The sequence below is a fragment of the Mastigoproctus giganteus genome, chromosome 3 (assembly GCF_048544385.1).
Source record: "Mastigoproctus giganteus isolate SK-2022 chromosome 3, ASM4854438v1, whole genome shotgun sequence".
Lineage (NCBI taxonomy): Eukaryota > Metazoa > Arthropoda > Arachnida > Uropygi > Thelyphonidae > Mastigoproctus > Mastigoproctus giganteus.
Genome location: NC_143577.1, coordinates 197,136,236 through 197,162,158, shown reverse-complemented (window position 1 = coordinate 197,162,158; position 25,923 = coordinate 197,136,236). Strand labels below are relative to the sequence as shown.

At 38.2% G+C, this 25,923-nt stretch overlaps 1 protein-coding gene across 1 annotated transcript in view; it reads left to right on the top strand.

Moving 5' to 3' along the window:
• LOC150088556 (serine/threonine/tyrosine-interacting protein-like) overlaps positions 1-25,649 on the top strand; it is a 117,577-nt gene extending 91,928 nt beyond the window's left edge. The window contains exons 5-6 of the mRNA XM_090370801.1: positions 5,194-5,257; positions 25,148-25,649. Coding sequence (XP_090226927.1) covers positions 5,194-5,257; positions 25,148-25,251 — 168 coding nt within the window. The 3' untranslated portion in view covers positions 25,252-25,649. The remainder of the gene's footprint in view (positions 1-5,193; positions 5,258-25,147) is intronic.
• The last annotated feature ends 274 nt before the right edge of the window (positions 25,650-25,923 follow it).

Genomic DNA, 25,923 nt, shown 5'->3' with positions numbered 1-25,923 from the left:
CTCACGGTACCTATACACGTGGTGCAGTCGGCGCATGGTCTGAACTGGAAGCGGAAATAGCTCGGGAACGTGTTAAGCAAAACCGTTCATCCGTACTTAGGATAATAGTTTCAAACAGAGGATGCATACGCATACCTCTGTCCCTATTCATAATATTGTGGTCGGATGAACAGATTCGTAGGCTCTCGAGCCATTTACGGTTCCAGAACCCATGCGCTCGATCCATGATAACCGCATCCTCTGGGGAAATTTGATGCTGCTGGGTTAAATCTGCCGTTATTTTGAGCCAGGTAAAGAAAGTATCTCCGAATCTTAACGTTAGTCAAAGAAAGGCCTTGAATGAACTGAGAAGAGACGATGGAATTGTGGTTTTACCTGCGGACAAGGGCAGATCGACGGTTGTCCTAAACAAAGACTATCACAAAAAAGCAATGGACCTTTTACAGAACAATAATACATATAAAGTTACTCAGAGAAACCCGTTGGTTGGCCTAGAGCGGCGCGTTAATAAACTGGTACAGGATTGGTTAAAGGCAGAGAAGATTTCCAGGGAGACCTTTTGGTTCTTACATGCTACTGGATGTCAACTCCCGAGGTTTTATGGACTTCCAAAAACTCATAAGACAGAAGTCCCACTCAGACCTATTGTATCATTTATAGGAAGCCCCACATATGCTTTGTCAGGGTATTTGGCCAAATTGATTTCGCCTATAGTGGGCCAGTCCAACTATGTCATAAAAGACAGTAAAGAATTTGTGAATTTTGTGAAAGATTTGACTGTAAATGAAAACGAGAGCATGATTTCTTTTGATGTGATGTCACTATTCACATGCATTCCAATTAAACATGGAATATATTGTGTTAGAAGATCTTTGAGTAATGATGTCTCTTTGGGTAGTAGATCGCTTTTAAACGTAGAGAATATTTGTTCGGGTGTGGAACTTTGTCTGGCCAGCACCACTATGGTGTACCAAGGTGTTATGTACAAACAGGTTCACGGTACAGCCATGGGATCTCCTATTAGCGCCATCGTGGCCAATCTGGCCATGGAGGAGTTAGAGGAGAGGGTTTTTAGTGTATGTCAGTTTCCCATAAAGAAATGGAAAAGGTATGTTGATGATACCTTTACCGTGGTCCAGAAGGGGAGAGAGGATGATGCACTCCATTGGCTTAATAGCTTCTCCCAATTTATACAATTTACCTCAGAGGTGGAAACAGGAGGTACCCTTCCTTTCTTGGATGTACTGGTCTCTAGGGTAGGCCCTAGGCTAAAAACTTCTGTGTTTAAAAAACCTATGTGCAGAGGCCAGTACACCCATTATAGTTCAGCACAAGCTGGGCAGCATAAGAATAGTGCAGTGAAAGCTCTACTAGATAGAGCAGGGTCACACTGCACCACCTCTGAGGACAAAGAATGTGAAATTAGACGGGTCACAGCAGACCTTAGAAAATGCGGATACCCCCAGAGGATCATAGACAGATTTAGTAGAGGAATAGAGTCTAACCGTCAGGAACCGTTTGTTCCTGTCGCTACCGCATACATTCCTTACTATCCGGGCGTTACTGAGCATCTCGCTAGAATTTTGCGGGGCTATAAAACACGCTGTGTGCAGCTTCCCGGGCGGAGGTTGCACACAGTGTTGTCTCAGGTAAAAGACCCAATAGCAAAGGACCTGAGTAGTGGAGTAGTATACAGGATAAAATGCCCAGATTGTGGGGAATGTTATGTGGGCGAGACAAAACGACGGCTCAAGGATCGTCTGGGGGAGCATGCAAATGCTATAAAAACCGCTGATTACAATAAGTCTGCTGTGGCCGAACATTTTTGGGAGAAGCAGCATCAAATTTCCCCAGAGGATGCGGTTATCATGGATCGAGCGCATGGGTTCTGGAACCGTAAATGGCTCGAGAGCCTACGAATCTGTTCATCCGACCACAATATTATGAATAGGGACAGAGGTATGCGTATGCATCCTCTGTTTGAAACTATTATCCTAAGTACGGATGAACGGTTTTGCTTAACACGTTCCCGAGCTATTTCCGCTTCCAGTTCAGACCATGCGCCGACTGTACCACGTGTATAGGTACCGTGAGCCTGTTATATATGGACGTGCTGCAGGAAGTTTTGTTACTGCTGAGGAAGGGAGCGCAAGCTTCCGAAAGCTCCAGAGATTTTTATCGCTTTTAATCCGGTTTATTTTAGTGTATTTTATCTCAAGGATTTTATCACAGTTTTAATGTTTTTACATGTATATTTAATATAATAGCAGTTTTTGTAAATATTTATTTTATTTTAATATGTAAATAAATATTCTAGTTACAGTAAATACTTATTCTTATGGTTGGTGTGAGCTGATTTAATACTAAAATATGAATTTTCCCAACCTCAGAGGCCTTTTTCAGGAAACTCACTATTATCACCTCACGCAAGTGAGCTCACATTTTACTGAAGCTCATTTCTGGAAGTCATTGCCATAAAACAAAAACAATTTGCACTTTCCAGGTTATTGGGCTTTTCTGTTAGCTCAATCTATTATAAATGGGTAGTAAACTTGATCCTATTGCATTTGCGATAATACCAATAGCTGGAATTCTGTGGGTTTTTACATTATTATTATGATGAAATGTGTGCCCCCTTCACTGAAATCTTCAGTCATATAAAAAAAAATTATAAATAACGTAACATAAGTCCGAAGCTACGTAAGGCGGGGACTTACTATATCGAAAAATGTTCAGCAACCTGTATAAAAAGTATGGTGATAGACAAAAAACGAAAACACTTACCACTCACTACCCTTGTGTCCAATGCGATGCTTCCCTTTATTTTTTACAATGTAAGGTATGGTTTGGTAACCAACATTATAATGGTTCCTTAGAGATTTAACATATGGACCGTTTTCAAACTTTTGAATAATTTCAAGTTTTTGTTTAATTGAAAGCACAACTCTTGCATGTATCCATTTTCATGATTTCTAAACAAAAAAAGAAAAAGAAAGAAAGAAATAATAATAGTTACTATTAAAAAAAAAAATCCAACATCCCTAACAAAACGAAACAAAATTTGTCCCTTTTGCTGTGCAACGGAACACAACAATCGACGCAACTCACTGAAACAAATTAAGCATTTGGTCTCTTTATTTTTTATAGCAGAGTGTGTGAAGACCCGCCACTCAAAAAAAAGGTTGCAAGATAATAGGCACAATAATCTCCCAATGACTACTTATAATGCTGCTTTTTGTCGCTTATTTACGACTTGCAAAACATCTGTTTATACCTATTCTAGTTATTACTTGAATTTTATGATTTCTGGTTGGGTTTTTATTTTTTTTTATTTGGAGTCTTTAAGTGTCCAGGTTAATACAATCCTGGTAAATCAAGAGTCTGCTGTAAATGGTAAAGAAAACAAGTTGAGAAAATCCGTTGTACACTCACATGTAATTTCCATCCACTACAATAATAATGTTTATAGTAGTGCAAATAAGTGCAAGTGTTGTTGTATCTTGCATAAAAATGTTACACAATGAATAGCTCTACCAAAATTTATTCAACACTGAATTTATTTCTCTTACATTAAGCACTGTCACAGAGAATGGCATCTCTAATTGTATCCATATTCTTAAGGATAGTAAAGAATAATGATAATTCCTCCCTCCTATATAGAAACACTAATCATTGATATGCTAAGGATATTTTGAAAACATTATTGCCTACAATAGAAAAAATAAAGCAACTTGGAAATTAATCGCTTTTATGTAACATAGTGACCTCTAGAGGCCATACACTTGATGTATCAAGGAAACCCTGCCTATTCTATATCTCTTACATAGAACCTGCTACATTATTTATCCAAGCACTCCTCTACCACATGAATACCATCATTATTTATCCCAAAATGCTACCCTTTTTTAAATGTTTTTTTTTTTTTTAATCAGTGTAGAAAATGGAGTAGTGAATCTAATGGGCCACATCTAGCAAATAGGACAGATGTGACAATTCATAACATAAATTGTTTACTATCTCCATGGTAATCCAAGCTTTGTGATTGAGAGTTTCCCATGATGTTTGCAAGTAATGTATTCATTGATTACCCTTAAAAAGGTAATCAGCAAATATCACTCTTTTGTCTCAAAAAACTAATGGTCTCATCCTGGGAAGTGATGCTCCCCTCTGAAAGGAGAGACAGTGATGAAAATGATTACCAATTGGCCGATAGACTGGTTTGAATTCTGGGCAAATTTCCCAAGTTTTCTTTGTAATGCTGCTCACCCTTTCCCTCATCTGGTCTGTATTCAGCTCTTTTGATGCCCGTTTTGCCGACTTTTTTTTGTGCTTAGTTTTTTTGTGGACAACATGATGTACTCATTCACAGGAGAGGTTTATGTCTATTATGTATTGTGACTAATCCAATGGTTTTTCAAAATCACTTCATGCACATCGATATTTTCTGTGGCTAACACTGTCACAGGTTGTCCAGACCTGGATTCAACTTTTGGGATTCTGACTGCCTTTGAATTTAGCAACATAGTTCGTGATTGTGTTACATGATGGGCAATCATCATATAATGTCTTCATTGTAATCTTGTGGATTTTATTTCCATACAGTCCTTTAAAAAAATCATTTTGTTATTGTGTGGCCTTTTGTGAAATTATTGGTTTTGTTGAACATGACTTTTTAAAACAAAAAAAGTCATGTTCAGCAAAAAATAATAATAAATAAATAATCTTTAAAATATTCTAAAAATGGGTTTTGTGCATGTAAATGTTTGTAATTTGACACCATGTTTATATTAATTTCAAATAATGAAATGGAAGGAATTTATGAAATATAAAAGTAATCTAAAAATATCCCTCTTATGCTACTTTCTTAAATGATAAAACTTAAAATGGACCTCTTAAAAGCATTAAAATTCTGAATAATGTCAACACCTGTTGGGTAACTATTAGAATTGGTAGTAGAGTATTGGATAATTAAAAAGTATTGAAATTGTTAGTTCCTTGATATTCTAAGGAAACTGAATATTCACTTTTGCTAATTTCTTGAGTACAGCATTTTGGTTTAGCATGTTATTTTAATAATGTTATTTTACTTCACCTATTTTTGTTCTGAGTGATTATATAATTTAGTTAGAGTGTATTCTGCTGCTACTAAATTTTTGTTTATTTTCAAGTGAACATGTATTTCCTGCTTTACAGGAATATGAACCAATATATAAAGCCAAACTGACATTGCAGAATGGTGAAACATCCAAAGTAACTGGTAAGTACTTGTTTTGGGATTCAAACAGTTATTTAGTATGATAGAAATAACAAGTTTCCTGCCACTGATGTATTGCATCAAACAGCATCCAGGTGATGTGCCTTGAGGACGGAACGTCATATCACACATTGGGTGGTTTCCTGGAAATGTCATTTGATCACTATTTTCCTGTTTCTCAAGTAATTCTTTATTAGTATTAGAATGGTCACATAATGCAAGGAAGCCTATGGCTTATGCTGCACCATCCAAAAAAATAAAATAAATAAGAGTAAGAAGAATAAAATTTAAAAATAAATAAATAATTAATATGAGAAAAAGAAATACCTATGCATTTCCTTCCTCCCGCAGATAATTATCCACTGACCTTTGAATTTTCCCAAACTATCAGCCTCTACCACCCATACAGGTAACTTTTTCCAGTAATTTATAACTCACTGGCTAAAATAAAACTTCCTGCAATCCAGTCTAAACTTCTCCCACCATAACTTGAATTTATTGTCCCTAGTTCTAGAATCATTTATAACCATGAAAATTTCGTCCTCATTTGTTTTACTTATGCCTCTCAGAGCCTTAAACACTTCAATTAGAATTTTTTTCAGCCTGGACTGTACTTGTTAACAGGAGAGACTGCTTCTACAGGGATGGGATACACTTAAATAGAAAGGATACAAGAATATTTGCTGATTCTATCAAGGCAGTGTTAGGTGGGTCGGAAAACTGCTAGCTTGGGGGGGGATACAAAGACTAATAGATTAACAGTAGCCACTGGCAGAGGTGAAAGTGATTCTTGCACTGCTTCTATTGGAATGAGCACAAGCCTGAAAAACAAGATGCAAGATATTTCGGAGACATCTGGGAGTCATTGCGGTACAAATAAACACATGGGTTGTGTTAGGGTAGCTAAGAATAGAAACAGGTGCATGTATACTTGCGTGTACACCAATGTTAGGAGGTTGGTAAATAAATTTGATGAATTTGAGGTATTGCTCAAAGCATCAAAGGCAGATATTGTTGGGATATCAGAGAAGTGGTGTCACACAGATATAAAGAATGCAGAACTAGAATTTGGGGAGTACAGTGAGTACAGGAAAGATAGACAGGATAGGAAGGGAGGAGGGGTTATACTATTAGTTAAGAAACACATAAAATCCAAGGAAGTGAAGCCAGTTGACATCGCTGTACAGTGCAGTGTCGACTCAGTTTGGTGTGACATAAGCATTGGGAGATCAAAATTGAGAGTAGGAGTATGCTATAGGCCTAATGACTCTGATGAGTATAATAAGAAACTGTACAGGGAAATAGAGTGGACCAGTACATCAGAGAGTCTTATAATGGGGGATTTTAATTTCCCAGATATTGACTGGAATTTGTGGGTTGGTCACTCTCACACTAGCAAGGCTTTTGTAGATTTATTGGATGATTGTTTTCTACATCAGCATGTTCGGGAGGCAACTAGAGGGATTAATACTCTTGATTTGATTATCAGTAGTGATTCTTCATGCATTAAGAATCTGCAGATAAAGGAACCAGTAGGTGGCAGTGATCACAGTGTGCTCAAGTGGGATTTACTCAAAGAGGTAACTACCATCAGGGGTAAAGGGAACGGTTATTGCTTTTGTAAAGGCGACTATGATGGTCTGAGACAGTATTTAAATTCTATACAGTGGGACCAACTGATGATGTTTCCAACAGCAAATTCAAAATGGGAAGCATTCAAAGAACTTATCTTGGAAGCTACTAGGCTTTAAGAAATATTGTTCAGTGTTTAAGCCTAAATGGATGTCAAATGAACTAATGAGACATATGGCAGAGAAGAAATGTGCATGGGATGCATACAAATTAACATGTGACACAGAAGCCTATGATAGATACAAGTTGATCTGTAACCAAGTTACAAAGGAGGTTAGGCAGGCGAAGGCAGATTACGAGAAATCTTTGGCAAGGGATGCAAAGAAAAACAGCAAAGAGTTCTTTACTTATGTAAACTCTAGAAGGAAGGAGACGAATCAGATTGGTCCACTTGATATCGATGGGTCAACTGTTGATGATCCTGCTCAGGTAGCTAACGAACTTAATATTTTGCATTGACATTCTTTTGTGATTGCATCATAGTGGAGTCCCAGTAATAACATTAGTTATTACTGGGACTCCACTAATAACTAATGTTATTAGTGGAGTCCCAGGGTTCAGTGTTGGGTCCATTATTGTTTTCTGTACACATGAGGAGTTATTCAGCGAGGGGAATGCCAGAGGTGAAGTAAACTCTGTCAGTGATCTAGATAATCTTGTAATAACTAAGAGGAAAGTGAAGAAGAAATTGAAGATAAACATAAGAAAGGCACCCGGGGTGAACGGGATCTATCCAGTTATATTAAAGGAGGTAGCAAAGGAAGTAAGCAAATCCTTAGCCATAATTATGAGAGCTTCCTTGGACTCGGGAGGTACTCACAGACTGGAGATGTGCAAATGTGACCCCAATTCACAAAGGAGGATCAAAGGCTGACACAAGTAATTATAGACCTGTGAGTTTAACTTCTGTTCCAGGAAAATTAATGGAGGCACTGGTTAAAGAAGCATTGCAGGATCATCTAGACAAGACGTCAGTTATCGCTCGGACACAGCATGTTAAGGGGAAGTCTTGCCTTACCAATTTGATTGGATACTATGATGCAATCACAAAAGAACTGGATGCAGGGAATAACTTTGATATTATATAGTTGGATCGTAGAAAGGCTTTTGATACTGTTGCACATGGAAGACTGCTGACAAATTGGAGCAGTGTGGCATTGGAGGCAAATTGCTGCTATGGATAAAGGGGTGGTTGAGGGGGAGAAGACAGAGAGTGGTAATCAATGGACACTGCTCATTGTGGACTAATGTTATTAGTGGAGTCCCAGGGTTCAGTGTTGGGTCCATTATTGTTTTCTGTATTTATAAATGATATTGATGATGGTATATCAAGCTTAATGTCCAAGTTTGCAGACGATACAAAGGTTGGCAGAGTTGTCAAGGACACTACTGACACTATGCTGCTGCAACAGGATGTGGAAAGGTTGAGCAGATGGGCTGAGAGGTGGCAAATGAAGTTTAACATTGACAAATGTAAAGTACTACATATGGGAAACAGCAACCCAAGAGCAACATATCAGCTCTGTGGTACTACACTGACAATGGTAGAGAATGAAAAGGACCTGGGGGTAATTGTGCAGGCAGATATAAAGTTCTCTGAGCAGTGTAGACGGGCTACAAGAGTAGCTCATGGTGTCTTGTCAATGATATACAGGAATTTTTCTAGCAGGGATAAGGAGGTGATTATTCCCTTGTATAAGGCAATGGTCAGGCCACACCTAGAGTTCTGTATACAGATCTGGAAGCCTCATTTCAAGAAGGATGTAGAGCTGCTGGAACGAGTACAGAGAAGGGCAACAAGATTAGTGAATGGAACACAGGGGTGCTCTTACGAAGAAAGGCTTAAGTTTTGCAAATTGCAGTGTCTGGAGACTAGACACCAGTGAGGTGATCTGACAGAGTGTATAAAGCCTTGAATGGTTTGAGCATGTTCAATGCTGATGGGATTCTTCCTCTTGCTCAGAATAATCACCTGAGAGGGCATAAATTCAAATTGAGGAAAGACAGATGTAGGATAGATGTGCGGAAATTTGCCTTTAGCCAGCGGGGTAGTTGGTTGGTGGGTGCCTCTGTAGCCAGGTGGGCAGGAACAGCAGTGCATAGCACACGCTTCTTGATTAGACCGGGGTTCGAGCTCGTGACCACCAAATACGGAGGATGTGGAAAGGTCAGGGAATGGCCACCGCATATCCCCAGAGCAATATGGCGTTAGTTGCTAATGCTCCTAAAAACCAAATAACAATAAATAAATAACAGTTGGTTGGTGGAACAGACTTCCATCCCTTGTCGTGAAAGTTGATAGCCTAAATAAATTTAAGGCTCAGCTGGACAGGTACTTCGAATGAATGGAGGGGTGAAGTGGTCGTTTTTTTTTTTTTTTTTTTGGCTGATGCTGCATAAGCTTGCTTTCTTGCATCATATGCCTCTACTAATGCTAATGCTAATTAAGTCTCCTTTAATGTGCCTAGTTTCCAAGCCCTGCAACCCACATATCCAGTCTTTTCTCATATGGATGTCCTTTTTGCCGATCTCACCAGGTGTGGTCTCCATACTTGGACACAGTATTCCAAGCATAGTCTAACAATAGCCTTATATAATGGGATTATGACGTCCTTATCTCTACTAACAATTGTTCGATAAATCATCGATAGGACACCATGGGACTTCCTTGCAACCTGTCTACAATACTCAGAGAACTTCATGTCTGACCCTATCATAACACCCAAATCCCTTCCCTCCACTAATGATTTAGTTCAACTCCACCAAGTGTATAAGTTATTTTGAGGTTACTGTTCCCCAGGTTTGATACCTTACACTTTGCTGGATTAAAGTATAGCTGCCATTTTTCTGACCATCCCTGAAGTCTATCTAGGTCACTCTGAAGGAGCTCTGCTTGGTGGTGATCATTAACTACTCCACCAATTTTTACATCATCTGCAAAATTTAGACATCACTCCCTCTATCTCTTCATTGATGTCATCTAAGAAAATCAAAAACAACAGTGGTCCCAACACTGATCCTTGGAGAACCGCACTTCTTACATCAATCCAATCTGAGGAATAACCATTTATCATGACCTTCCTCCTGCCCTGAAGCCATCCAGCTATCCATCTGAGGATTTTCTCTGTGATTCCAACCTGTTTCCGCTTATAAAGTAACTGTTCGTGTGGAACTGAGTCAAATACTTTGCTGAAATCCAAACAAACAGTATTGAAATTATTCCCAAAGTCCAGCTCTTGAGTGACCTTGTCAAAATAGCCAACCAGATTCGTTAAACATGATTTTCCCTTTACAAAACCATGCTAAGTATCCTTCAGAATTCCATTTCTATCTAAATGATCCTGAATTCCTCCCTTGATTATTGTCTCCATGATTTTCCCCACTACTAAAGTTAGACTGACCGGCCAGTAATTTCCCACTTCACTCTTAAAACCACCCTTATGTATTGGAGATACATTGGCACTTTTTCAGTCCAACAGAATCACTCCCGAGTCCACATGATGCTCTCATAATTAGCCTCAATGGTTCAGTGCACTCACTTGCCACCTCCCTTAAGATTATAGGATATATGCTATCAACCCCAGGAGGCTCAAAGTTTTTTTCATTAAATAAACATGTGAAATTTTAACATCATTAATTACATACTTTTCAACTTCACTCCCATAATTTCTCATTGACACAAAGGGTTTTTCTTCTGTAAATATCGATGCAAAATAATTTTGTTCATCAACAACTTCAACTGGGGTATCTAATACTATCCCACATCCATTACATAAGGGTCCGATCTGGTTTATCCTTCTCTTTGCATTTATATATGTGAAGAATTCCTTATCCTCTCTCTTTGCCAGTGATTTCTCATAATCTACCTTTGACAGCTTAACCTTTTCTGTGGCACTAATACAGATCAATTTGTAGCTGTTATAGGCTTCAGTACTTTTTATTGCTCTATAACATTTCCATACCATCTTTTTCTGCTCAAGTAATCTGGCAACTTCATTATTCATCCAACTTGAAATCCTCCTCGTGGAGTACTTTTTTAATGGTATATACACATTCAATGCTTCTATGATTAATGTTTTAAAGGTATACAATAATTCAATTGTACTCACTCTCTGTGTAATCTCTACCCAGTAAATAGAGGCTATGTAGCATCTTAAGCCATCGTAATTTCCTTTCCTTTCCTGAAATTATAACCCATTTCTTTGCCTTTAGCATTAGCATTAGTAGAGGCATATGATGCAAGAAAGCAAGCTTATTTAGCATCAGCCAAAAAAAAAAAAAAAAAACACACACCACTCCCATTTCACCCCTCCGTTCGCTCGAAATACCTGTCCAGTTGAGCCTTAAATTTGTTTAGGCTATCAACTTCAACAACAAGTGATGGAAGTCGGTTCCACCAACCAACCACCCGCTGGCCAAAGGCAAATTTCCGCACATCTATCCGACATCCGTCATTCCTCAATTTGAATTTATGCCCTCTAAGCTGATTATTCTGAGCAAGATGAAGAATCCCATTGGCATTGAGCATGCTCAAACCATTCAAAGCCTTATACACCTCTATCAGATCACCTCGCCGGTGCCTAGTCTCCAGACTCTGTAATTTGCAAAACTTAAGCCTTTCTTCGTAAGAGCAACCCTTTGTTCCATTCACTAATCTTGTTGCCCTTCTCTGTACCCGTTCCAGCAGCTCTACATCCTTCTTGAAATGAGGCCTCCAGACCTGTATACAGTACTCAAGATGTGGCCTAACCATTGCCTTATACAAGGGAATAATCACCTCCTTATCCCTGCTAGAAACATTCCTGTATATCATTGACAAGACACCATCAGCTACTCTTGCAGCTCGTCTGCACTGCTCAGAGAACTTCATATTTGCCTGCACAATTACCCCCAGATCCTTTTCATTCTCCACCACTGTCAGTGTAGTACCGCAGAGTTGATACGTTGCTCTGGGGTTACTGTTTCCCATATGTAGTACTTTACATTTGTCAATGTTAAACTTCATTTGCCACCTCTCAGCCCATCTGTTCAACCTTTCCAGATCCTGTTGCAGCAGCATAGCGTCAGTGGTGTCATTAACAACCCTGCCAACCTTTGTATCATCTGCAAATTTGGAGATTAAACTTGATATCCCATCATCAATATCATTCATAAACACCGAAAACAACAACGGACCCAACACTGAACCCCGAGGAACTCCACTAATAACATTAGTCCACGTTGAGCAGTGTCCATTGATTACCACTCTCTGTCTTCTGCCACTCAACCATCCCCTTATCCATAGCAGCAATTTGCCTCCAATGCCACACTGCTCCAATTTGTGCAGCAGTCTTCCATGTGCAACAGTATCAAAAGCCTTTCTAAGATCCAAATATATAATATCAAAGTTATTCCCTGCATCCAGTTCTTTTGTGACTACATCATAGTATCCAATCAAATTGGTCAGGCAAGACCTGCCCTTAACAAAACCATGTTGCGTCTGAGCTATAACTGAATTCTTGTCTTGATGATCCTGCAGTGCTTCTTTAACCGGTGCCTCCATTAATTTACCTGGAACAGAAGTTAAACTAACAGGTCTATAATTACTTGTGTCAGCCTTTGATCCTCCTTTGTGAATTGGGGTTACATTTGCACATCTCCAGTCTATGGGTACCTCCCCTGAGTCCAAAGAAGCTCTCATAATTATGGCTAGGGGTTTGCTTACCTCCTTTGCTGCCTCCTTTAATATAACTGGATAGATCCCATCCACCCCAGGTGCCTTTTTTATGTTTATCCTCAACAATCTCTCCTCCACTTTCCTCTCAGTTATTACAAAATCATCCAGCTCACTGGCAATATTTACTTTACCTACATCATTCTCCTTCCTGAATAACTCCTCATGCGTGAATGTAGATGCAAAATACTCGTTTAGATTGTTAGCCACCTGAGCAGGATCCTCAACTGTTGAACCATCAATATCCAGTGGACCAATCTGATTCATCCCTTTCCTTCTTGAGTTTAAATAGGTAAAGAACTCTTTTCTGTTTTTCTTTGCATCCTTTGCCAAGGATATTTCGTAGTCTGCCTTTGCCTGCCTAATCTCCTTTGTGACTTGGTTACAGACCAACTTATATCTATCATAGGCTTCCATGTCACCCATTAATTTGTATGTATCCCATGCATTTTTCTTCTCTGCCACATGTCTCATTAGTTCATCTGACAACCATTTAGGCCTAACCCTTGAACAATATTTCTTAGTTGGTATGTAAAGCCTGGTAGCCTCCAAGATTAGTTCCTTGAATGCTTCCCATTTTGAGTTTACTGTTGGTAACATCATCAGTTGGTCCCACTGTATAGAATTTAAATACTGTCTCAGACCATCATAGTCGCATTTACGAAAACAAAAACCCTTCCCTTTACCTCTGATGGTAGTTACCTCCTTGAGTAAATCCCACTTCAACACACTGTGATCACTGCCACCTAGTGGTTCATTTATCTGCAGATTCTTAATGCATGAAGAATCACTACTGATAATCAGATCGAGAGTATTGCTCCCTCTTGTTGCCTGACGAACATGCTGATGTAGAAAACAATCATCCAATAAATCCATAAAAGCCTTGCTAGTGTGCGAGTGACCAACCCACAAATTCCAGTCAATATCTGGGAAATTAAAATCCCCCATTATAAGACTCTCTGATTTACTGGCCCACTCTATTTCCCTGTCATCATCATCATCAGCCATTTTCAATCCACTGCAGGATGAAGGCCTCTCCAGCAACTTTCCAGTTCCTTCTGTTTTGAGCACTGGCCATCCATTTACTACTCGAAAACTCATGAATTTCATCTATCCATCTCCGCCTTTGTCTTCCAGGTTTTCTTCTAGCTCCTCTTGGATACCATTCTGTTATTTTCTTAGTCCATCTGTCATCATATCTTCGAGCTATGTGTCCTGCCCAAGACCATTTTAGTTCTTTAGTTTTGATAAGAATGTCCTTTACTTGAGTTTGCTGCCTAATCCATGTGTTTCTCTTCTTATCTAACAGTCTGATTCCCAATATGATTCGTTCCATTCTTCGCTGTGTAGTTCTCAGCGTCTCTTCCATTCTTTTGGTGAGTGCCCAAGTTTCACTTCCATAAGTCATGGTGGGGAGTATACATTGATTCATTATTTTACGTTTCAGACAAACTGGGATATTGCTCTTCAGTATGTGACTATATTTCCTGAATGCTATCCATCCAAAATTTATTCTTCTCTTGACTTCCAGCCATTTATCATTATTACAGCTAATAACTTGTCCCAGATAAGTATATGACTCCACCTTTTCAATTACTGCTCCTTCAATCATTATTTCCCTTTCCGTGGCATACTTGTTCATCATTACTTTTGTTTTAGCCATATTCATCTATAGTCCAAAATCCTTACTAACTGTGCATAATAACTGATTAAGATTTTCCTCTTAATTCTTTGGGATCGTGGCTTATGACCACAATGTCATCTGCAAATCGTAAATGGTTTAGGTACTCTCCGTTCACATTGACTCCTTTCTGCGACCAGTCTAATCTTCTGAAAGCTTCCTCAAGGGCAGCAGTAAACAGCTTCGGAGATATTGTGTCTCCTTGTCGAACTCCTTTCTCGATTTTAAATTTGCTACTGTCTTTGTCTAGTCTAATAAAGGATGTAGCACTCTCATATATTTTCTTCAAAATCATAATATATGGAGTATCTATGCCTTGTCTTTCCAGTGCCCGAAACATTGCCTTATGCTGTATGGAGTCAAATGCCTTTTCATAATCCACAAATGCCAGGCATAATGGTGTTTTATATTCATTTGCTTTCTCCATTAGCTGTGATATTACGTGAAGGTGATCCATAGTTGAGAATCCTGTCCTAAAGCCAGTTTGCTCTTTCGGTTGATTCTCATCAAGTATTCTTTCTAATCTGTTAGTAATGACCCTTGTGAACAACTTGTAGATATGGGATAACAAGCTAATTGGTCTATAATTTCCAATTTCTGATTTATCTCCTTTTTTATGCAGCAAAACTATGATTGCATTATTCCACTGCTTAGGCATCACACCTTTTCTAATGCACTTTGTGAAGAGCCTTGCCAGTTTTTGTGTTATGTCTCTTCCTCCCAATTTTAACAACTCTACAGTAACTTCATCTTCCCCCGGGGCTTTCCGATTCTTCATTTTCTTCAATGCATGTTCTACCTCATCAGGAAGAATATCGGGTATATCGTATGTGTTGCTACTTTGCAATCCATCTTCCCCACTGCTGGTATCATTCCCTCGCTCCTTGTATAATTCTCTATAGTAGTCTTCTGCAATTTGAATTATGCCTTCTCTGCTGTTTATAAGTACACCATTGCTATTCTTCAGTTTCAGTATCATTTGTCTTTCTGTATTACTGCTCATGGCTGCTGATTTAAATCCTTTGTTTTCCCTTAATGCTTGTTCTACTTTTCTTGTGTTAAATCTTCTTATGTCCTCTCTGAGTCTCTTTCTAATGGCTTTGCATAACTCAGTATACTCAATTTTCTCCCTGTCAGTGTTTTTCTTGCTCTTCATTTGTCGTCTTTGGTTCATCATGACAAGTGTTTCTTGACTAATTCTTTCTTCTTTGGATTTCTGTTTCCCTATAGGTTTCTTGGGCTTTATCACTTTCAGAAAGTTGTAATATTCCTCGTCGATATCTTGGTCCTGAGCAGTCTGCAGAAGCTCAAACTTGTTCTTAAGTTCCAGTAGATACTGCCTTTTCTCCTCCTCTGTTATTTCAAAGACCTTTGTATTATTTACTCGAGTCAGTTTTTTCCTTTCCTTTCCTACATCTATATCAAGTGTACATCTTACCATTCTGTGATCACTTCCAACATTTACCTTATTCAGGACGGTAACATCATTCACAATATATCTTCTGTTAGTGAGGATGAAGTCGATTTCATTAGTTGTTAATCCATTTGGACTCTTCCATGTCCACTTTCTGTTCACCCTTTTCTTGAAAAAAGTGTTCATTACTGACATTCCTTGAGATTCTGCAAATTCCACAAGTCTTTCACCTCTTTTATTTCTTTCACCAATTCCAAAATTTCCTATAGTTCCTCTTTCTGAGCTGTTTTGCCTTTTTCCAACCTTAGCATTGAAGTCCCCCATGATAATAGTGTAGTGGGTTTTCTGCTCATCTACAAGACTCTCAATTTCAGTGTACATTTCTTCAACCTCTTCATCATCATGGCTCGATGTTGATGCATAAATAAATATGATCTTTAGCTTGTACCTCTTAGAAATCTTGAGTATTAGTCTTGACACCCTTGGTGATGTACTTTTGAATTCCAAAATGTTGTTTTTAAAATCTTTATGGACCAGAAACCCAACTCAACCTTCACTCCTTTCACTGTTTCCATTGGTGTACAGCAGATTCCCACTTGATAAACTTATAAGTGATTCATTTCTTCTTCTTGTTTCAGCCAAACCGATGATATTCCAATTCACATTTTCTAATTCCTTTTCCAGTTCTAATATCCTGTCTTCACCGATGAGTGATCGTACGTTATAACAGGCCAAGTTCAATTTCCGTGCATGGCAGCCTGGTCGTACCCAGAGATTCTTAGCACCCTCTGCTTCCACTCTGATCCTCTCGCTGCCGTAAGAGGGAGAGTGAAAGCTGCTGGGGACTGAGGGCCATTTGTATTGTTGTGCTCTCATTGCTGGAGGGTTTGGTCTTTTCCTCTTCACGCTGACCAGGCGTCTTGAAGAGAACCACTCTACACGTTCGTTGCCACCTAAGTGACGTAACAGGGCTTACCATCGAGAAGGTGTGCATGAGTGGATTTTAGGGAGGCAGGCCAACCGGACTTCTCCTAAATCTTCTGTAATAGAGAGATATTGGATCCATCAGTGTTTTAGGCTGAGTGTCTGATAACACACAGGATACCTGTTCCCCTCTAAGCCCCTGTACAATATCTTATTATACTCATCAGAGTCATTAGGCCTATAGCACACTCCTACTCTCAATTTTGATTTCCCTATGCTTATGTCACACCAAACTGACTCGACACTGCCCTGTCCATCGATGTCGACTGGCTTCACTTCCTTGGACTTTATGTGTTTCTTAACTAATAGCATAACCCCTCCTCCCCTCCTGTCCTGTCTATCCTTTCTATACACATTGTATTCCCCAAATTCCAGTTCCGCATTCCTTATATCTGTGTGACACCACGTCTCTGATATCCCAACAATATCTGCCTTTGATGTTTTGAGCAATACCTCAAATTCATCAAATTTATTTACCAAACTCCTAGCATTGGTGTACACGCAGGTATACATGCACCTGTTTCTATTCTTGGCTACCCTAACACAACCCATGTGTTTACTTGTACCGCAATGACTCCCAGCAGTCTCTGAAATATCCTGCATCTTGTTTTCCAGGCTTCTGCTCATTTCAATAGAAGCAGTGCAAGAATCACTTCCACCTCTGCCAGTGGCTATTGTTAATCTATTAGTCCTTGTATCCCCCCCCGACTAGCAGTTTTCCGACCCACCTAACTCTGCCTCGACAGCATCAGCAAAAATTCTTGCACCCTTTCTATTTAAGTGTATCCCATCCCTGTAGAAGCAATCTCTCCTGTTAACAAGTACAGTCCAGGCTGAAAAAAATTTTACCCCTTGAGCCTTGCACAATCCCTCCAGGGCCGAATTGATCGACAAGGCTCTCATCATATACTCCCTCCTATCGTGTCTGGGCAGAATTGCAGACACTTTCAAATTCAACCCTAATTCACGGCTTTTTTTCAACAGTGACCTGTGCTTGCTAAGTAATTCCGCCGGTCTCCTACTCTTAATATCATTAGTGCCAACGTGTACAACTATATCACCTTTAACTACTGCTACCTCTCTCTCTCTCTCTCTCTCTCTCTCTCTCTTTTCATCATTTACCATAGAACTCCGTGATCACTTCCTGCTATTGGTTCCCGTACTGCCAGCCTTATTATGTCATACGGTTCATAGCTGATGATGATGTCTAGAATATTCTTTTCCCTGATATGTTGATACAAATACCAATCATCTAGTTGTTATAAAAATCTTGTCCCCCATGTGGAGTTTCCTTTACATTTACTCCAATCAATTAGAGGCAAATTAAAATTGCCCATAATAAGACATTCACACTTACTTTTCCATTTCATTTGCATGTAGAGGCTCTCATCATAATCTTCAATTCACCTGGCTTGTAGATTACTTCCACTCTCATTTCCTTTGCTTCCAATCATCTCACACCATACAGATTCTATACCAGCATGCAAAATGTCTGAAGCCAGGAAATTTTTCGTTGCGCTCAGGCTGCTTTTGATAAGAAGCATGTACCCAGTACCCCTTCTATATTCCTTATCCTTCCTAAATTCTTTATACATACCACACTGTGAAACTCATTATCTCCTATCTCCGAGTGGCACCACATTTCTGTAAGCCCTATTATGTCAGCGTTATTTGTCCTAACCAGCAGTTTGAATTTGCTCATTTTATTGACAACACTTTTGACATTACTGTATAATCAATTAAGACTTAGTGTTCTTGTACAGTTAACTATCCTGACACACTCCTTAAAAGTTATTTAAACTCGCTTCCCTGGCATTAGCTACCAGCTCATTTCAAATGCTTCTGCCCTTAGAACACCTTGCTAATATGTTCTGTTGCAGTAACAAACAAGAACTCTTGAGGTATATGCAAGCATTACTTTGACCAGTGTTATCAGATAAACACATATCTATATTACCTTTGTCCAACCAAACTAGCAGTTCCCCTGAACCTATAAGTTATCCTCAATAATACTGGAAAAACTCTTGCACAACCTTTGTTTAAATGTATCCCATCTCTTCAAAACAGATTCATTCTACCTACAAGTGTGGATCAAGCTGATAGAAATTTCTCCCAAAAGCCTTGCAGAGTCCAACTCTTGAGTTAATCCACAAGGCTTTCAGCATATAATCCCTCCTGTCATGCCTGGGTAGAATTGCACACACAGACATTGTGGCCTAACTCGCAGAATTTCTTCAGCATGGTCCTATATTTCTCTAACAAATCATCAGATTGTGTATGCTTAATATCATTAGTCCCACATGAATAATAATATTTTCTTTATTCCCCTTAAAATCTGATGGTCTGTTGGTGACATCATTAATAGTTGCTCCCGGCAGACATATCCTGGTTCTAATCCACCTATCCTCATTACCAAAAATATTTCCCATTTCCCTAACAATGGATTCACCTAATAGAAATAAGTCTTTTTGAACAAGAGTAGTTTGCACTTGGTTATTCTGTTCTGAGGCCCGAATAGGGAGTGCATCACTTGGTAGGTTACTAAAGTCTTGAGTTCCTGATGAGCTCACAGTTACATTATTCTTGAGGGAAGCACCCATTTTTTCAGTGACTCAAATTGTTCTAGCAATGCCCCAAATTTTAACTTTAGATCACTACACTCCTTACAACGGTGACAAAGAAAAGAATCACCAGGTAAGCGATGATTATCCACTAGGTCAACCTTGGAATACATGCCACAGGTTCTGCGAAGGATAAAATCATGACTCACCAAGAAATCAGCATTGGCTATTTCTGTATGAGTGATGGCATCCTCTGACGAAGTGTTCAAGGTGGATCTTGTAACAACCATTGTTAAATTTACTAAATACGAATAAAAGAAACTTTCAAAAAATGATATTTATAATATTATAACCTATCAACTTAAGCTTTACAATATACTAAACCTTTAAAATTCTGCTCTACTTGACTAATCCCCTCTTACCTACACTATGCTGCCACTTTATTAGGTATCCCTGCTGTGCACACAAATGGTTTATCCCACAACATTGCAAATCACATGACCACGGTTGTGGATATAAATGCAGCAGAACAACCTTTCTAGTATCAGTTAAGCATACAAACTGTAGCAAGAATGGGGAAAAGGAGTGATCTAATGGACTTCAAACGTGGCATGGTAGTAGGTGCAAGACGTGCTGAACAAAACATCTCTGTAACGGCAGTTCTCCTGAAGTTTTCACGCACCACAGTTTCAAGGGTGTATCGAGAATGGTGCAACGGACAAAAAACATCCTCTCAATGGCACTCCTGTGGAAGAAAATTGCTTGTTGATGAGAGAGGTCAGAGAAGGATGGCTAGAATTGTGCAATCAAACAGATGGGCCCCAATGTCGCATATCACGTCAGAAATACAACCTTGGTGTGCAGAACAAAATATCGCAACGGACCGCTAGTCGCACTTTGTCGCAAATGGGCTACGACAGCCACATCGTGTACCTTTGTTATCAATGAAGAACAAGAGAGCACACCTCCTGTGGGCACAGCAACACCAGCACTGGACTATCGAGGATTGGAAAACAGTTGCTTGGTCTGATGAGTCGAAGTTCTGGTGCATCATGTTGATGAAAGGCTCAGAATTTGGCAAAAACAACATTAATCCATGGACCTGTCATGTCTGATGACCACTGTGCAAGGTGGAGGGGGCAGTGTTATGGTGTGTTGGGAATGTTTTCTTGGCACAAGTTGGGTCCATTGATACCCATAGATTTACGTCTGAATGCCACATTGTACCTAAACATCGATGCTGACCAAGTATATCTGTTCAGGTTGACAATTTATCCTCAGTTATATGGTTACTTCCAGCAGGATAATGCGGCGGTGCACAAAGCCTGAATCACTATGGAATGGTTCCAGGAACACGACAATGGCTTTTTTCTTTGCTGCAGTGGCCTGCTCAGTCCTTGGAACTCAATCCTATTGAATATCTTTGGGATGAGATGGAAAGGGCTGTTCGCTGCAGGCCTACACCTCCATCGAATCTCAAGGAACTGCATGACACACTCATGTCTGCATGGTACTCCATTCCTGCACAATGTTTTCAGCATCTTGTTCAATCCATGGCTAGACGAATTCAGGCTGTTTTGAAGACTAAAGGAGGCTCAACACGCTACTAGCTAGGTGTACCTAATAAAGTGGCAGCACATTAATTCTGTGTTATCGCTCTGAGGAGTTCCACAAGGCATGTCTGCTTGCCAAAAATGCCAACAGTCGAATGACTATTGTATTGAATTTATAGAGATTGTGATATTTTGGCTTGGCACAATCTTCTTAGTACACTTGGCCACCATATTGCATTGAAAGCACCAGCAAAATCCATAGATGTGGCCAAGAGATATTTCTTTTGACTTAGTGTTGACAGCTGTAAGGATATGCTGCACACATCTTCTGTGGAAAGGATAGGCTTTAAGCCAGGGGTTCTCAACCGGGAACAAAAATTGATTTTTGGGGGGTGAAAAGCTCATGGGTATTACAATGGTTTGTGGCCCTCCAAAGTTCAACCCTATCCGATGACATCTTATTCCTTAATATTTAATTTCTCTCACTGGGTTTTCTTTTCCCCTGAGACAACTGATTTTTAACATATAGATACATTATATTAGGAATGAGTGAGAAATTTTGATAAAAGGAAGATAGTGAGTATGATTTAATTCAACCACCTTTGCTTGTCCTTAGCATTTGCACATTTCTTACAGCTGTGACCTTGGTGGCAGTGTGGTTTATTTATTCTTTTGTTTCATTAGTCAATATATGAGGCATGGATGGGATGAGGAAATATTTAAGCCTATTGTTTCTACTTTCTAAGTGACAATTAGTATTGATTTATTGTTTCCTTACTGAAGTTGTTTATTTTTGATCCATAGTGCTTTTGTGAGTGACATAGGCTATGAGAATTAAATAAAAATAGTTTGCATTTTATTATTTAATTCTTTGTAGTTATTCAACCCATCATCAAACATGTCAAGTGCTGAAAAGAAAAAGCATCGAAAAAAAAAAAAAAATCTAGCTTTTTTTTTTTTTTTTTTTTTTTATGAAAACCCCAAACACGAAAGGTATCAAAACCTATAGTACTTAGTACCGTGCATGGGTTGAAGGAGAAGTATGGGGGGAGGGAGGTGCTGGAAACTTTGCTCTGGAGACTAAACATGGGTTTCACCACTTCAAGCCTCCAATAAGCAAAGTGGTGGTATTTCACCAGTTGATGAAAGTCATCTACCACCTACAGCTTACAGTTTTATTGAAAGCCCATTTGACACAAGACAGTCCATGTGCCTTATGTATAATAGTTCTTTTTCAAATGAGGCTATGAAACCATCAAGACTTTTAGATCACTTAAAAAGGAAACATCCTGATAAAGTTTGTAAACATATCAAATATTTAAAAATTTTAAAACAGAATTTTGATCAGTGTAACACTGTTACTTCCCTATTTAAGAAAAACACACAAACAAATGACGATGGAATGATAGTGTCTTATAAAATTGCAGAAATCACTGCAAAAACTGGTAGTGCTCATACAGTGCTGAGACTTAAAAACCCACAGATTGTAATTTCAACAGTGATACATCAAAATCTTTCCAGTATTTTAAAAGCATTGCCATTGAGCAATGATTCAATTCGTAGACGAATCAATGAGATGTCAGTTAACATTGAAGAGCAACGAATTGACAAACTAAAAACGGGAAAATTTTCTATTCAGATTGATGAATCCACAGTTACTGACAATAAGGTCCTTCTAATGGCATAAGTTTGTTATTTTGATGATGATCGTAAATTGCTAGAAGCGATGTTTATAAAATCTACAGAAACTGACTGTACTGGAGCATCCATTTTTGCTGCTGTAAAAACACAGTTTTGATGAAAAACAAGTACCATTGGAAAATTCGGTATCCTGTGCCACTGATGGTGTTACCTCGATGGTTGGAAGACATAAAGGTTTTATATCCCACCTAAAGGAAGTATGTCCCAAAGTTCTTGCAATACACTGCATTGTGCAACATAATCTGATTGCAAAAAATATTAGTCCAGTTCTTTATCAATCTCCCAGTATAGTGATTAAAACCATCAATAAAATAAAGTCACATAGCAAATATGATCATCTTTTCAGAAAATTGTGTTGATGATGAAGAACAGTATGTGAGGCTTCTTTTACATACAGAAGTCAGATGGCTTTCTAAGGGAAACTGTCTTACAAGATTTGTAAACCTTTCTGATACAATAATTCGTTTTTTAGAAAGTGAAGGGGATACAGATTTAGCAAAGGGGATCAGCAAACACAAAAACAACATACTATATGGCTTGGATTTTTCGAAAACTTAATTAAATGTCACTTCAACTTCAAGGAAAATTAATTACGTTAGTAGACTGCAAACACATTAAAAGCCTTCACTGAAAAACTGGAAATATTTGGAAGCAATTTAATGAGAAAACAATTTCATGGTATGCAAGAGTTAACTGAAATCAATGAATCTCTCACTGAGAATGATCTTAAGAATTATTCAGATCATTTGTGTTCTTTAAAAGGTGGAATAAAAAATTGATTTTCAGATTTATTTTCTTTTGAAGTGAAGCCATGGATGCTAGATCCAATTGGATGCCGGGTGTTGCTAGTAAAGAAATTCAAGAAAAACTTGTTGATTCAGTTAAAATGTAACAAAGATTGCAAATATAAATTCGAAAAGGGTGGAATGGCTGAGTTGTGGGGATCAGAGACAACTAAACTTCTTTGTCCAACGATGTGGTCTCAAATGGCCAAAGTACTTCTTTGTTTTCCAATGTCTTAAACTTACTAACATCAGAGTTTTGAATAGCGTAAAGCTTAATGAGCGGTACTCACCTTAGATAATCTGCTATATTATGTGGAGTAGGAACTTAGTCTTTAAAACACACGTTTTCTTCTTCTTCTTCTTCTTCTTCTTACTTTAGTATTGCCAACTGATGACATTTATACAAAAGTCAGTCGTTTATGACTTTTGGCTTCACCAGTCTCATATTTTTAAAATTTAAATTAATTCTTCATTGACAACCAGGGACAAAGTTGTGCACTTCTACTTCCTTGAGCATATTTTAATTCCGTGTTCATACAAACATCACAATTTTAACTTATTTTAAACTGCCTTAAGCCTCAAAATTTATTCTCCCATCCTACTCCACATAACATAGCAGATTATCTAAGGTGAGTACTGCTCATTAAGCTTTACACTATTCAAAACTTTGAGTCAATTTCAAATGGTACATTAAGACATTCTATAACTTATCTAACTTACTAACATCATACCAAACATTGAACTTTTAGCTAAGAAGCATCAGGCTCAGGGATCCCATTGAATAAAAAGAGTAAGTATAAAATATTTTCTTGTTTAAAATTTCACGGGGGCCAATTGGAGAAAAAAATTGTCTAAAAATGCCCTTTATGGGGCAGTAATTAAAAAAAAAAGGTTGAGAAACATTGGTTTAAGCCATACTGCCAATCCGAGAACAAATCTCCAAGTGTATAATGGTAGTAAGCCAAGACAAGACTAGGCATTCTATAACCTTGCTTTTGAGATTTAACCATACACCGTTTTGTCTCCTCAAAATTTTCATGTAGTTAGCATCACTTTCTCTATTATAATCTACAGGTAACCAGTGCCGTGAGTGATAATTGCCTCCTGGATACCATTTGTCCCCCTGGGTATTTGACAGTTATGATGCAACAGGAGGAGTGAAATTTTTAACCTAGCACTTACAGGATACCATCAGATCAGTGCAAGTGAAATTTTGAATAATCTGAAAAGACCTCTTTCCAATGCCTCTGGTGCCATGTAGCATGCTCTTTTTCCTGCTGAATTACATTATATTCTCACCCATTTTGTCAGGAAGAGATTCTTTATAGCCTAGTGGTCATGAAATCCAGCCTCGAGCAGTCTGTTTCAGACTGTTTGACTGCCACTCCAAATCTTTCTTCCTGTTCATTTTTTAGCTCTATAAAATGAAAGATAATCTGATAGATAAACAGCTAATCTGTAGATGCTGTTTTGTGTCCTTAGATCATTGACTTTTTCAACATTTTCATGACTGTTATTGCAACAAATGTGATGCAGTTTGATTGGCTAAATCTAAATTTAATAGTTGTTCATCTCGCACTAAGACTTTCATTTGATAAAGCAGTTATAACAGCCTCTTTTTTTTTTTTTTTTTTTTTTTTTTTTTTTTGTTTACATGATGTTAATTCCATTCCTTTTCCCATTTTTAATAATGTGTTGCAATGATGTCAAGGACATCACTGCGACACATTATCCATTTTTAAACAAAAACCCATTTTTGTTTAAAAATTAATGTAAAAATATTCTAAACAAATAGTGATGCAACGAACTGCCACCACTGGAGAATAAAATTAATACACCATAGTGATCTTTACATTTTGTTTATTGCAGGTAAATTAAAAAGAAGAATAGGAGATCTAGAAGAATTGGAAGAAACAGGAAGAGAAAGTGGAGATACTATGGAAGTATGTGATGAAAATGACTCTTCTTCATGACATCATCTCTTTCTGTGTGCATATGTGGTGTGAGCTGTTGTGCATAAGAAATATGGATGAAAGGACTTCACCTAAGCATTTGGACTTATAAAATTGCTGTGTTTTGCACAAGCAAAAGGTTGAAAAGTTCATTATAGTGCCTGAAGAAACAGCATTTGGAAAAGGGACTTATTCTTCTGAGTAATGTCATCACCGCCATTTATATGTATGATAAGATAAAACATGTGGACTTTTTTGGTTGTTTTGATATTATCTGGAGATCTTAGGAAGTTCTTTTTTTTTTACTGGTGAACCGAATCAACATCATTAAATGTTCTGCAACTATCCACTTCCGATGCCACTTTATAAAGAAAACCAGAAAAAATATTTTTTACTGTGATTTTACCTAGTTAATTATTATGAAGCAATAAACTCTTACAATGAACATTCAGATTGTATTTATGATTTATATCTGTATACTTTTAAATATAATATAAAGCCCATTATAGAGAGTTCTAAAAGGATTTCCAGCTTACGGTATTTATTATAGCTTGAGTGAAAACATCCTAAGACACAATTTGTTATAAGAGAAATCTTAAGTTACATTCTGAAAGAATTTTAGCTACTGGATAAATGAAATCCTCCCAACTGGCATAGCTTTGTTTAGAAATAAAAAAATAAATATATATACAT